The sequence below is a fragment of the Macaca nemestrina genome, chromosome 3 (assembly GCF_043159975.1).
Source record: "Macaca nemestrina isolate mMacNem1 chromosome 3, mMacNem.hap1, whole genome shotgun sequence".
NCBI classification, from domain to species: Eukaryota; Metazoa; Chordata; class Mammalia; order Primates; family Cercopithecidae; genus Macaca; species Macaca nemestrina.
In genome coordinates this window covers 80,278,833-80,291,069 of record NC_092127.1, presented here as the reverse complement: position 1 = coordinate 80,291,069, position 12,237 = coordinate 80,278,833, and the positions used below count along the sequence as shown (strand labels likewise).

At 38.4% G+C, this 12,237-nt stretch overlaps 1 protein-coding gene and 1 long non-coding RNA gene across 19 annotated transcripts in view; one reads left to right on the top strand and one right to left on the bottom strand.

Annotated features, from left to right (window-relative positions):
* LOC105486272 (collagen type XXV alpha 1 chain) overlaps positions 1-12,237 on the bottom strand; it is a 507,117-nt gene that overhangs the window by 12,865 nt on the left and 482,015 nt on the right. For 11 of the 17 annotated variants that reach the window (XM_071093207.1, XM_071093213.1, XM_011749083.3 and 8 more), the window contains 5 exons: positions 12,192-12,227; positions 10,221-10,274; positions 4,909-4,962; positions 2,947-2,973; positions 1,930-1,983 (listed from right to left, as the gene is read on the bottom strand). In XM_071093207.1, coding sequence (XP_070949308.1) covers positions 1,930-1,983; positions 2,947-2,973; positions 4,909-4,962; positions 10,221-10,274; positions 12,192-12,227 — 225 coding nt within the window. Of the gene's footprint in view, positions 1-984; positions 1,792-1,845; positions 1,984-2,946; positions 2,974-4,908; positions 4,963-10,220; positions 10,275-12,191; positions 12,228-12,237 lie in introns of those variants that run through there. The other 6 variants (XM_011749078.2, XM_071093216.1, XM_071093205.1 and 3 more) reach the window with 4 other exon arrangements.
* LOC105486271 (uncharacterized) overlaps positions 1-12,237 on the top strand; it is an 84,899-nt gene that overhangs the window by 57,764 nt on the left and 14,898 nt on the right. For both annotated transcript variants that reach the window (XR_011621110.1, XR_011621109.1), the window contains exons 2-3: positions 1,735-1,904; positions 10,358-10,494. This is a non-coding gene — a long non-coding RNA (uncharacterized lncRNA). The remainder of the gene's footprint in view (positions 1-1,734; positions 1,905-10,357; positions 10,495-12,237) is intronic.

Sequence of the window (12,237 nt, the reverse complement as noted above, 5' to 3'; positions counted from 1 at the left end):
ACTCCTGAGCTCAAGTGATCCACCCGTCTCAGCCTCCTAAAGCGTTGGGATTACAGGAGTGAGCCACCGCGCCCGGCAGTAATATGTTTTTGCGTGATTAAGATTTTAGACTCATATAACCCATTAGGTAAATATAAAATGCATATATATATATATATATATATATATATATATATATATGTTTTTGAGTTTTTTTAGAGCCAGAGTTTTGTTCTGTCACCCAGGCTAAAGTACAGTGGTGTGAGCATAGCTCACTACAGCCTCAAACTCTTGAGTTCAAGTGATCTTCCCACCTCAGCTTCTGGAGTAGCTGGGACTACAGGTACACACCACCATGCCCCACCGTATTTTTTTATTTTTTAGCAGAGCTGGGAGTCTCACTAGAGATGGGTTGCCCAGGCTAGTGTTAAACTCTATGCCTTAAGCAGTTCTCCTACCTTGGACTCTCAAAGCACTGGGATTATAGGCATGAACCACTGTACCCAGCCACATATCATCTTTAAAACACACTCATCTTGGGCTGAAAGCTTATATGCACAATTTATCTCAAAACATATATATTTTATAGTCAGAATTTATAATTCAGAATAAAAGAATTTTTTATACCTCAGTTTTCTTGTTTGTGAAGTGGGGAAAATAATGCCAACTTCAGGGGTTGTTATGAGGATTAAAAGACTTATCATATGTAAAGCCCTGGGGAAAGCACATAATGCTCAGTAAATGTGATGATACTGGTGATGATGACGGGGCTTTCAGATAACCACTTACGCGGGCTGTCTTACCAACGGGTGGGGGGAGAGTCTAAGCAATGCTTAAGGCCTAAAACACCACAAGCTTAATAATCTTCTTTCTTTGACAACTCTCATTTAGCCTTGCTTGTCAACAGCTATGAAGGTCACTGTCCAAGAGACTTGATAGGGTTAAAGAGAGCAGGGACATAAATTAACCTGAGAAATATAACAGGTTTAAATTTGTACTGTGAAATATAGTTTCAGCCACTTTAAGATTTTCACTATTCTATTGAGGGATTGAGTTTTTGATGGCTTCTTTTGTTGTGTCCAATGTAAAAAATTCTCCTTAGATCTATTACCAGGTGAAAGACCCAAGCAAAATACTGAGAAAGGAGTGGTGGGGGAAGAGAGAGAGAGAGAGAAGGATGGAGGGAGGGAGGGAAGGAGAGAAAAGAAACAGAGAAAAGGAAAGGAGGGAAGGGGGAGGAGAAAAGAACAAAGGAGAAGAAAGGAAAAAATGGCTTTTAAAATCCATACTTTTCTTTTCAAGTCACAAAACCATATTGCCTGATATTGGCTCCTAAAGACCATGGAGCTGCTGGTTCAGAGATAGAACTTCAAAATCAACCTCATAAAATACACCAATATCTCCGTTTTAAAAATCCATGTTGCTCTGAACCTGAAAGTGGCAAGTCCTAGTCCTGCGTAGTGAACTTACTGTAGTGTATCAGTCACACTGCTTCTCCTCCATTTTCAAATAAAAAATATCAAGGTACAAAACATATCTCCATTTCTCTACTGGGAAGTAGTGAAGACAAGTGAGATGCTGGCTTTGCAGGGTTCAATGAGCTCTGCCAAATACCATTGCAGATTTGTGCCATTTAATTTTACTTTTTAAAATAATTTTTTTCAAAAATCCTTTACTTTTCAATAAATTGGTGTCAGGTGGTTGAAAAACTGTAGCTTGAATATCTGGGGATAATAATTTTTTCTTCTATGCCAGGCAGCGCCCTTACTCTGGCAGCACAGCCTTCTTCATTCGTCTCTGAAGACCTGATTCCTTAAATCAGGCATCAGTATGTTTTTGGAGCACAGGATGGAAAAAGATTAAGTGTCAAATGGAATCACACAAGCTGAACAGCAAAGCAGACAGCAGGAGAAGAATCAAACAAGGTATATGCTGGGATGGAGAGGTTACCTTTTCTCCCTTTTCTCCTAGATCGCCCTTCTCACCCCGTGGACCAGGGAAGCCCTGTAAGATAAAAAGCAAACCAAAAAGATCTATTGGTGTAATAGTGGCAAAATCATCTAGAAACAAATATTTTAGGATTTTACATTTCTGAACTTAAATATAACACAAAATGGCTCACCAGTCTTAAGACTGGTGAGATAATAAAGCAGTGCTTAGAAATGTAAGTTTTCTAATGTCTCAATTATCTATACACAACAGGTTGCTTGCTTTTTCTTTTAAGACGTAGAGAGTAGAAAGAATATCAGGATACTAGTTTGAATTCTTGGAAGTTCACTGATTTGTGCAGATTTGGGCAAATCACTTACCTCTCTGCACTTTAGTCCCTTGACTGTAAAATGGGGTTAATGATATCCACCAAACAGCTGTTGTGAATGTTAAATGTGGTGATGCACTACAAAGTACCAGAATGATGCCTGCCCATAACAGGTGCTCATAAACAGTAATTAGTATTTGTATTACTTTTGGTATTCTCATTATTCATGTAATACAGGATGAGCAGTGATTGTGTCTAGAGGCATTTGCTTTTGACATTCTCTATTTTCACAGAAACATATTAGCATAAGATATATAGGGACTAAATGCTAAAGGAAAAAAATACTGCCTAACTGCTTTGAGAAAAAAAACATATCATTCTGTAAGGATAGCATGTGAGAAGTATGTTGATTTTATGCATATTTTTCATAAATAGGTCATACTGATGTTAAGAGTATCCTCAACTTGGGAAAGTATTTTGAAGTGCCACTATCCACTACTAGTTATTAATTTTATACAAGATAATTGTGTTTTTTTGCTTTTCTGTTTTATCTCATGCAAACACTACTGTATATTGCTGTTTACATGCACAGCAATATATGTTCTATGCATACCTATATGCACAGAAAATAAGTATTCTTTTTGTTATTGATGATGGAGACCATCAACATCTATTATAATAGGATGATGTTTATTGTACTTATTACTTACATCAAGACCAGGCTCTCCATCTTTCCCCTGCCAAAGAACCATAGTAGCTACATTAGTGTTTCTAAGTTTTATGAATAGATTATAGATTTATTTAAGGCTGTCTGAACATGCAACACTAGTACTAGAATACTTCAGAAATGTGAAAAAGATTCTCATTTGGATTAGTGACTGTTAGTGTTGCAGTTAAGTGTCATGAAAATTTTATATGATATATTGGGTTAAGTAGACTAATATTCTGCTGGTGTTTAAGGCTTGGTAGCTAAGTTATCAGTCCAGGAGTTACACTGAAAGCAAAAATACTGTTTAGTTGATTAGTGACTGTTAGTGTTAAAGTTAAGGGTCATGAAAATTTTATATGATATATTGGGTTAAATAGACTAATATTCTGCTGGTGTTTAAACCTTGGTATCTAAGTTACCAGTCCAGGAGTTAAGTTAAAAGCAAAAATACTGTTTAGTTGAATTAAAAACATACCAGCACTAATAGAGGATATGAATCAATGCTACTTTAATTCGATAACTTAGTAGTTAGCTCACAAATGAGTAAAGAATGTAGAAATACAGTTTTAATTTGGCTAGATGTGCACACCATGTACGAAGGGTGTGAAGATTGCAACTGAAAAGCTGTTTTTAAGTAAGCTTTGTAAATGAATAATCCCCAAATATTTTTTTTAAAAGTCGTAAGACTTAGGCAAGAATGATAAATTCACTCCCATGGTGCAGATTATCATGGTGATGACCCTATTGTGTCATAGTATGGATCCATCCAAAGTTCACAAAAGGCTACTTTGATTCCATCAATTAGATTTTGAAACCTATTTCAAAATCAGCATCTTTTTTTTTTATTATTTAGCACTGAGGTAATCATGGACTATGTTTGTTATTTCAATTCATAAAAAGCATGTGGGAGATATGGAAAGGTTAAAACCCTTAATGCAACATATGCTTCTACTGTCATCCTACCCTATCTTAATGAATCAATTATAATCATTCCCAAGATGATATTTTTAAAGCAAATCAGAGGTCTCAATATGAATTCTGTGTAATTAAGAATTTTCAGGCCAGGCGCAGTGTCTCATGCCTATAAATCGAGCACTTTGAGAGGCCGATTTATTTTGAGATTTATTTTGAGAGGGCGGATCACTTGAGGTCAAGAGTTTGAGACCAGCCTGGCCAACATAGTGAAACCCCATCTCTACTAAAAATACAAAAATTAGCTGGGCGTGGTGGCACACATCTGTAATCCCAGCTACTCGGGAGGCTGAGGCAGGAGAATCGCTTGAACCTGGGAGGTGGAGGTCGCAGTGAGCCAAGATCACGCCACTGCACTCCAGCCTGGGCAAAAGAGCAAGACTCCATCTCAAATAATAATAATAATAATAATAATAATAATAATAATAATTTTCAGAAGACAGAACGTTATCAATGTTCTATGTTCTGAAGATCATTTGTCATCACAGTAATTTAGAAAGTCAGAAACATCAAGTCGTCATAAATATCAATGTAATTTGGGGAATACTTTTTACTAGCAAGAGTCATTTTAGTAAATAGTCTATAGGAACAGATAAAGTCTGAAGAAGGCTGTTTTCAATGAAGCTTCCACAGCCATTTTTGGATCCAGTGACCTTCCAAGGAAGTACCAGTTATGAGTGTCCAGTCAGATGACCTAGGGAGGGCATCTTCTGACAGGATCCTGTTCTTGGGTTAACAGTTTATTCTAGAGACAGACTCTGATCTTGTCAATCTCGTGAAGTGCCTGGATATGTGTCTGTACATGATAAGAGGGCAAGATACTGAATATGACCTATTTGTGAAGCACATGGAATTACTGGATTTATAGGTAATGAGTGGATTGCTGTTTCTTCTCTAACATTAGTCTGCCACAAGGGAAGGGTTAACCGTGTCAGTGACTGGTCATCTATGCATGCGGAAGGTGGGGATGTGCATGTGACCGGGAACTCACAGGCAGCCCATAGGGCCCTCTTGGTCCAGGCTCTCCCATAGCTCCTTTTTCACCCTAAAATGAAAAGTAGAAAGTTCAAATCATACACACACACCCCCATTCACACACTCCCTCTCATGCCCGATGTCTAAAGCCTCTATTTCAAGGACCATTCTATGAAAATCTCAAAGATTTAGGCTCTTACAGAGTCACTGCCAGTGATATTTGGAAAGTAATCTACAGTAGCATCTTTTGCTAAATCACCTTTGAAAGAGGGGCAGCACAAGATTGCCGCTGGCCAGCTGTGCAAAAGCATTTGTATATCTCAGATACCATACTTGGGTTTCTTTGGCATTAGTGTGAAGCATTTATTTGTTACTAATTATTTTGTTAGCACCTTTAAATGTAAGAATAAAGTGCCATTCTTTTTTGAGACAGGGTCTCCCTCTTTCATTCAGGCTGGAGTGTAGTGGTATGATCACGGCTCACTGAAACCTTAAACTACTGGGCCTAAGCGATCCTCCCACCTCGACCTCCTGAGTAGCTGGGACTACAGGCAAGCACCACTATGCCCAGGTAGTTTTTAAATTATTTGTAGTGATGGAGGTCTTACTATGTTGTCCAGGCTGGTCTTGAACTCTGGGGCCTCAAGCAGTCCTCCCACCTTGGACTCCCAAAGTGTTGGGATTACAGGCTTGAACCACAGTGCCTGGCCTGAAATGTCTTTTCTTCTATCAAAAAACAATTATTCAGGGAAACCCTTCCTTGATTGCCCACTTCCTACCACCAGCTGTATTTTATTTCACAGCCCTTAGACACCAGAAGATGCATAAAGCTCGTGACCTGCTTATTCTCTGCTACCCTCACTAGAATACACACATGAAGGTTCTGGGGCCTCTAGCTTTGTTGTTCCCTATAGCATCCTCATAGCTTAGAATAGTGTTAGGCACATCAGGAACTGTTTGTTGAATGAATGAGTCAAAGCAAATCTATATAATCATGTACACAGTTTGCTTCCTTTCTGAAAAAGAGGATTTATGTATTTTTTATTTATTTTTTATTCTGAGACACAGTCTTGCTCTGTTGCCCAGGCTAGAGTATAGTGGCACAATCTAGGCTCACTGCAACCTCCACATCCCGGGTTCAAGCAATTCTCCTGCCTCAGCCTCCTGAGTAGCCGGGATTACAGGCGCCTGTCACCACGCCTGGCCAATTTTTGTATTTTTAGTAGAGACGGAGTTTCACCATGTTGGCCAGGCTGGTTTGGGAGTCCTGACTTCAGGTGATCCACTCACCTGAGCCTCCCAAAGTGCTGGGATTACAGAGGTGAGCCACCATGCCTGGCTTGAAAAAAAAGGGTTTAAAAACTTTCAACCCCTCTGAATGCTAGATAAAGTAGGTATATGTTATCTTCCTCACTTTCTCTCCAAGTGCTTATTTAAATAGAATAGCTTTCCCCATCTTACATGATATTCTTGAATGCTTATAAAGAATAAGTATTATTGGAGGTAATCTTGTGAATAGAATAATTGTGATGTTAAAGAAAGGGATGTTCTGTATTTCAAATGGTGTTTTCTGCTGCTGCCATCTCCAAATTGAAGTATTTGTCAGTATTTAGTATGAAAACTTCAGGAGTAATGGTGATTTTATATAAGTAGCCAAACAGAAAATCTTATCTCCTTTTATCATACCCCTGAAGGAGTTTAAAGGTTAGCAAATCTTTTTTCTTGGCAAAACACCAGGTTCAGCTGATAACAGTGCCTGCAGAGCTACCTGATATGCCTGTGTTTCTCCAGATTCCCATGTGAGCAAATTTCAGGTCCCTGTTGGCATTTTCTTTATCTAAATTTGAGGGGTCAGTGGAACTAATTAACACTGTCACCTACAGGCAATATGGTACAGGTGAGATTACTGAAAATAAATATGATAAAAGCTTAAACTTTTTACTCATTATTACTTTATGGTTATTACTAAAGCAGAAGCAATTGCACTCAGCACAGTGGCCAGATTTTAAATGAAACATTAAACATTTTTTTAAGAAGGGAATTTTCTTAACTTGTTAAGAGACACCTATAAAAAATATCTACAGCATAGGACTTAATAGTGAAATATCAAAAACAATCCCTTTAAGAATGGAGCAAGGGATGGGTGCAGTGGCTTATGCCTGTAATACCAGCATTTTGGGAGTTCAAGGCAGGAGGATCATTTGAGGCCAGGAGTTTGAGACCAGCCTGGGGACCAAGGTAAGACCCTATCTCAAAAAAAACAACCAAACAAAGTAACTAGTAAGATGTGTGTGTGTAAGTCTGTGTCTGTTTGTCTGTCTGTCTGTCTGTCTGTCTATCTATCTATCTATCTGTCATCTATCTATCATCTATCTAATCTATCTGTGTGTGTGTGTGTGTGTGTGTGTATGTGCGCATGCACGCACGTGTAGTGGGAGGTGAGGGTTTTAAGGAAAGATCCACATAAACTGGACTGTGTCTAGTTTGAAATAACTGAAACAACTCCACAGATTAGAATGGGTCTAATTGGAAAAATCTCCATAGATTATTTTGATATAACCATTCCCTTCTCCGCTGAGAATCTTGGCTTTGTCTTATTCTTCAAACAAATATACTATGGCTTATTTGAATAAAGCTGTCACTAAAACAGGTGTCTGTGAAACTCCTCTTCTAGAACAGCCCACCCCCAATAATTACTTCAAGCTATTAACGACAATTCCATTTCTCTTGCCAGTTACTGCCTCAGAAGTGGACAGCTGACCCAGTGCTGGCAAATGAGGTGTCAGGGGCATCAGCCAGGAAGCTCTGGGGAAGCTTCCTCTCTGCTCAGGAAGAGACATGGGGGTAGTCTCTCCGTTCTCTGCTGGTGTCTCACTAGAGAGGATGCTTGGACCACTGTGCCCAGCTTGTCTATGGTCAGAAGACAAAGCCAACATGTGGAAAAGGGCTCCCAAGCAAAACCTAGAATCCTCCTTTGAATATTTTCTTATATAAAATAATGTATTTCTTTATTGTGTAAGCCATTTTGAATTTGGGTTCTGTCACTTAGAGCCAAAAAGCATTCTAATGATTCCAGCTTGAAAGCTTTTAGGAATGAAATATTAACACAGGGATTTGAATGTACAACTCCTTTTCCTGGATTAAGCAATTCCAAAAGTATTTTTCAACCTCTCAAGCTTAATACACTTTATAGAGTTCCAAAGCCAAATGAAGAAATCAGCTAAGGTAGGGAGGATCAGGTGCTTGCAGAGTGGAATATTAATGCTGTCAGTCATACACTTGAAAATGTTTGAATAACATTGCCTGTCAAATGCATGGTTTCTTTTAGGTTGTTCTAATTTCATTTGGGTTCTTTAATTTGCACGTCAACACTGAGGCGTTATCCTAGAACACCTCCCTTTGCTGATTCTGACTTCTTTAAAATTTGAAACTTTTTCGAGAGAATCCAGATGGCGCCTCCATCAATTAACTCTGAGAATCACACTCCAGTTCAGCACTTCCAGTGAGGGGCACTTGGAGAGTACTGATATATGATCCAGTTAAGATAGTTAACATCCTGAGTAAATACAAGAGTAACACTTTACACTGCACACCATTTGACTGAAACTATGCCTTCAAATTCTTAGCAATTTCATTTGCTCTTCTGGTTACTTCTGCTCCAGCACTGAGACCTGATACTCTTGTGACATTGTGGAGCTATCGGAAGTAGCAGCTGATTTACCACATGGTAAACCCTCTTGAGCCCCAGGGCATTCTGCCAAAAGACTGCCTGAGATTTGCTGCTCCATTTTTAGTACATGGGCTGGGTTTCTTCATACAATGCTTGAAAGCCAATATGCGTCAGCAGCGTTGAGGCTTTTAGCTTTTAAATATTTTTAATTAAGATGATCTTCAGAAGTCATTGGTTTGATCTTAGAAATATGACAATTGCACATTCAGATTATATGTTCCCTTAGAACTCATCTCTTTCTACAAGCATTCTTGGATAAAGCCAATCTTCATCACTGTACAGCTTGTACTATTTGTATTATTTTGGCCTCATTCTCTGGTTATTTCCTGCATGCATTTTTCTTTCTCTGCAATTAGATTGTAAACTCTTCTAGGTCAAGAAGAATAGCTGCTTTTTTTTGCAGCATTCAGTATATATTAATAAATATTAATAAAAATATTAATAAAAGACCGGGAGATAATTAATCAATTATAATGGTATTTATTATTCAATGTACTGAAGCAAATGAGCAAAATAGGCTTTGCCTAAGTGGGAGGAGAGTGTTTCCATCTCACACTAGCAGTGATACCATGCTTTGCACATCGTAGCATTTGGTAAATATTTCCCAAATGAATGAGATCACTCTACAGAACACAGAATTATAGAGTTGGAAGGTATGTTAAAGAAATGACTACTGGCCCTCTTTTTTTAAAGCAAATTATCCCAGACTGATGAAATCTATCTAGTTTTTAAAAGACCACAAACTTGCACAGTGAATCATTCCAACATTTTGAAGCCCTCACTATTAAAATACTTTCTTTATATCCTGTCCTGGATGGTAGGGAAATTGATGACATAATTTCACTCAGACACACAAAAATACTTCTAAGATTTCCAAGGTGAGGAAAAGAAATAGTGGGAGAAAAAGAGAAAGAGAGAGAGAGCGCGAGAGAGCTCAAGCATGAGAGGGAGAAGAGAGAAGAAAGTTTCAAGTAGATGACCATTTATCTTCCATTCTGAATGTCTTTTTTTTTCCCCAAAAGATATGGAAACGTGGCCTAGCAATAGAGAGGTTAGTGAAAGGTTTTTGTTTTATAATGCACTGAAATTATTTCCTTATGGTTAAAGAAAAACAGCCTATCCTTTAGCTTTAAAAAAGGGGGAGCATGTGTAACTGTGCAGAAAAGAATACTTAGGTTTCATTATTTCCTTTGGAAAAAGTTATAAGCTACTCTGAATGAGTACAGTAGCTTTATATAAAAGATTATCAACCAGAATACATACTCCTGGAAATTTTAGCTCCATTGACTTCAACTTTCTGGATGAAGGCCAAATGAAAATATCTTCCTTATGGGTGAAAGAAGAATCATCTGAGCTATTTATTTTAGCTATGTAAATGTATGTGTTGTTTTTATTAAGGCAGCCATGTTCTATTTTATGCTCTGTGGTTTTCTTCTCTCAATATTAGGACTCTGAATAGAACTTAGGATGGTATCTCTTTTTATTTAATATTAGATAGCCCTTTATTTCTTCTGAAAAATGAACACTTCAACTAATATGGAAAAGCCATGCTCTGTGTTTTCTTTAGTACAAGCTTCATAACCTCAGCAACAACTTACTCTTTCTCCTTTGGGACCTGCAGGGCCATGGGGTCCCATAGGACCATCTGTTCCCTAAAAAAAAAAAAAAGATAATATGAGATATATCACAAGGGCTGCAGGAATAGCAGTTATAATTTATACTGAATTTTTCCTAGGTGAATGGTGCCTAAGAATACCAGTAAGACAACTCATCTCCTTTCAAAGTGCTTCATGCTTGATTATTTCAGGCCAGCGGTTTTCAAGAAACTCATGCAAAAAGGATGAATTATATAACTGCATGTTTCAATGAAAGGTACACACAAAAAGCTGCATATCATATTTAATTATATCTTTTTCCTCTGACTAAATAAAGCATCATTGGCTGGGTGCAGTAGCTCAAGCCTGTAATCCCAGCACTTTGGGAGGCTGAGGTGGGTGGATCATCTGAGGTCAGGAGTTTGAGGCCAGCCAGCCTGGCCAACATGGTGAAACCTCGTCTCTATTAAAAACACAAAAATTAACTGGGCATGGTGGTGGGCACCTGTATTCCCCTACTCAGGAGGCTGAGATTGTAGTGAGCCAAGATCGTGCCACTGCACTCCAGCCTGGGCAACAGGGCGAGACTCGGTGTCAAAAAATAATAAATAAATAAATAAATAGAGCATCTTCACTTTGCCCCATAATCCTAAGAAGAAAAATGTAATTGTTTTTCCTTCCTGTCACCTTTTCCTCAAGCCCTTCTCTACAGTCACTGCCACCCTTAGCCGGGCAAGCTCTGAACTCTTGTTTTCAGCTGTTTAAGAGGCTTGAACAGTTACACAAGTAGAAGAAAATTATGAAGCAAATGAAAACAGTGTGTAACTGTTCAATTCAAACTTTCTGCAGCTCTCTTGGGGGCAGCAGGCGCTTACAGGAAAGGAATCATTCTTATAGATTCTGCGGCAGTGGCTGGTCACTAGGCTTACAACTCACAAACCAGGCAGCCAAGATGAACTTAAATATAGAATTCCCTTTTGTACCCCTGGTTAGTTCAGGATTAGGATTTCTGCGGGAGAAGAGGTGATATTTGAATGAATGTAAGAACGCTGAGGTCCAGTGAAAATCATGACTGCCTGAAATAAGTTTTTAGAATTGAAAAGATGGGAATTTCTTTTAGATTCTTAAAACTGTAGCCAGGACTTCGAGTATACTTGCTCATTTCCAGGATGACTATGTTTAGATTCACACAAAATGGATTATAATATTTGCAAATGTTGGAACTATTTCAGCATGATTTTTCTTTAGTATTCCCATTTCTGTTCTACTATTCTGGTTTATTCTGTTAGAGCCTTGTGATAAGAAAGAATTCAGAGTTTAAAATTCATTCTAATGTTGCCGAATTCTCATCAGCTTAACTGATATTTTTCTTACTGCCTGATTTCAAAGTTCACGTTCAGAAGACTTCTAAATACTGAGTATTTGTGGCTGAAATTTAAGAGCTGGAGCTGTTAAGAACCAAAGAAAAAAAGACAAAATGACAGAAGACAGACAAGTCATTTCTATGAACAGAAATTGAAAGTTAGTGCCAAGGAAGAAGTTACATTTGATGGGCATAAGTCTAAAAGGAAAAGCAAGTTACAATAATTTCACATTATTTTAATCTTTTCAGAGGGCCGCTCTCATGGAATTGTAGGGGATGTCTGTCTACTGGTTCTGGAAAAATTTGTCCGGGATTCTAAGATAATGAAGCCCATTAGTCTGGTCATTCTTCCCACCTAGCAAATTATCCAGACTTGAACACAAGCTTCAGAAAGACGTTCTGGCAGTTTAGCTGTTCTCCAGACAGAGTTGCAACCGTCCTCTGTCCACCTTTCCCCTCTTTGCGGCCATCTTTGTCCACCTTCCCCTTTTACGACAGCTCTAAGTACACCCTCATCATTTGATGAGAGGACATGGAGCAAAGGGGTCTGTCCTGAAGTGCACGATTCACAGCCACAAAACATGTCAGAACAAGACAAGGGACTGACTCACCCGGGATCCTGGCTTTCCGTCTAAGCCAGATGCTCCCTGTGTGATT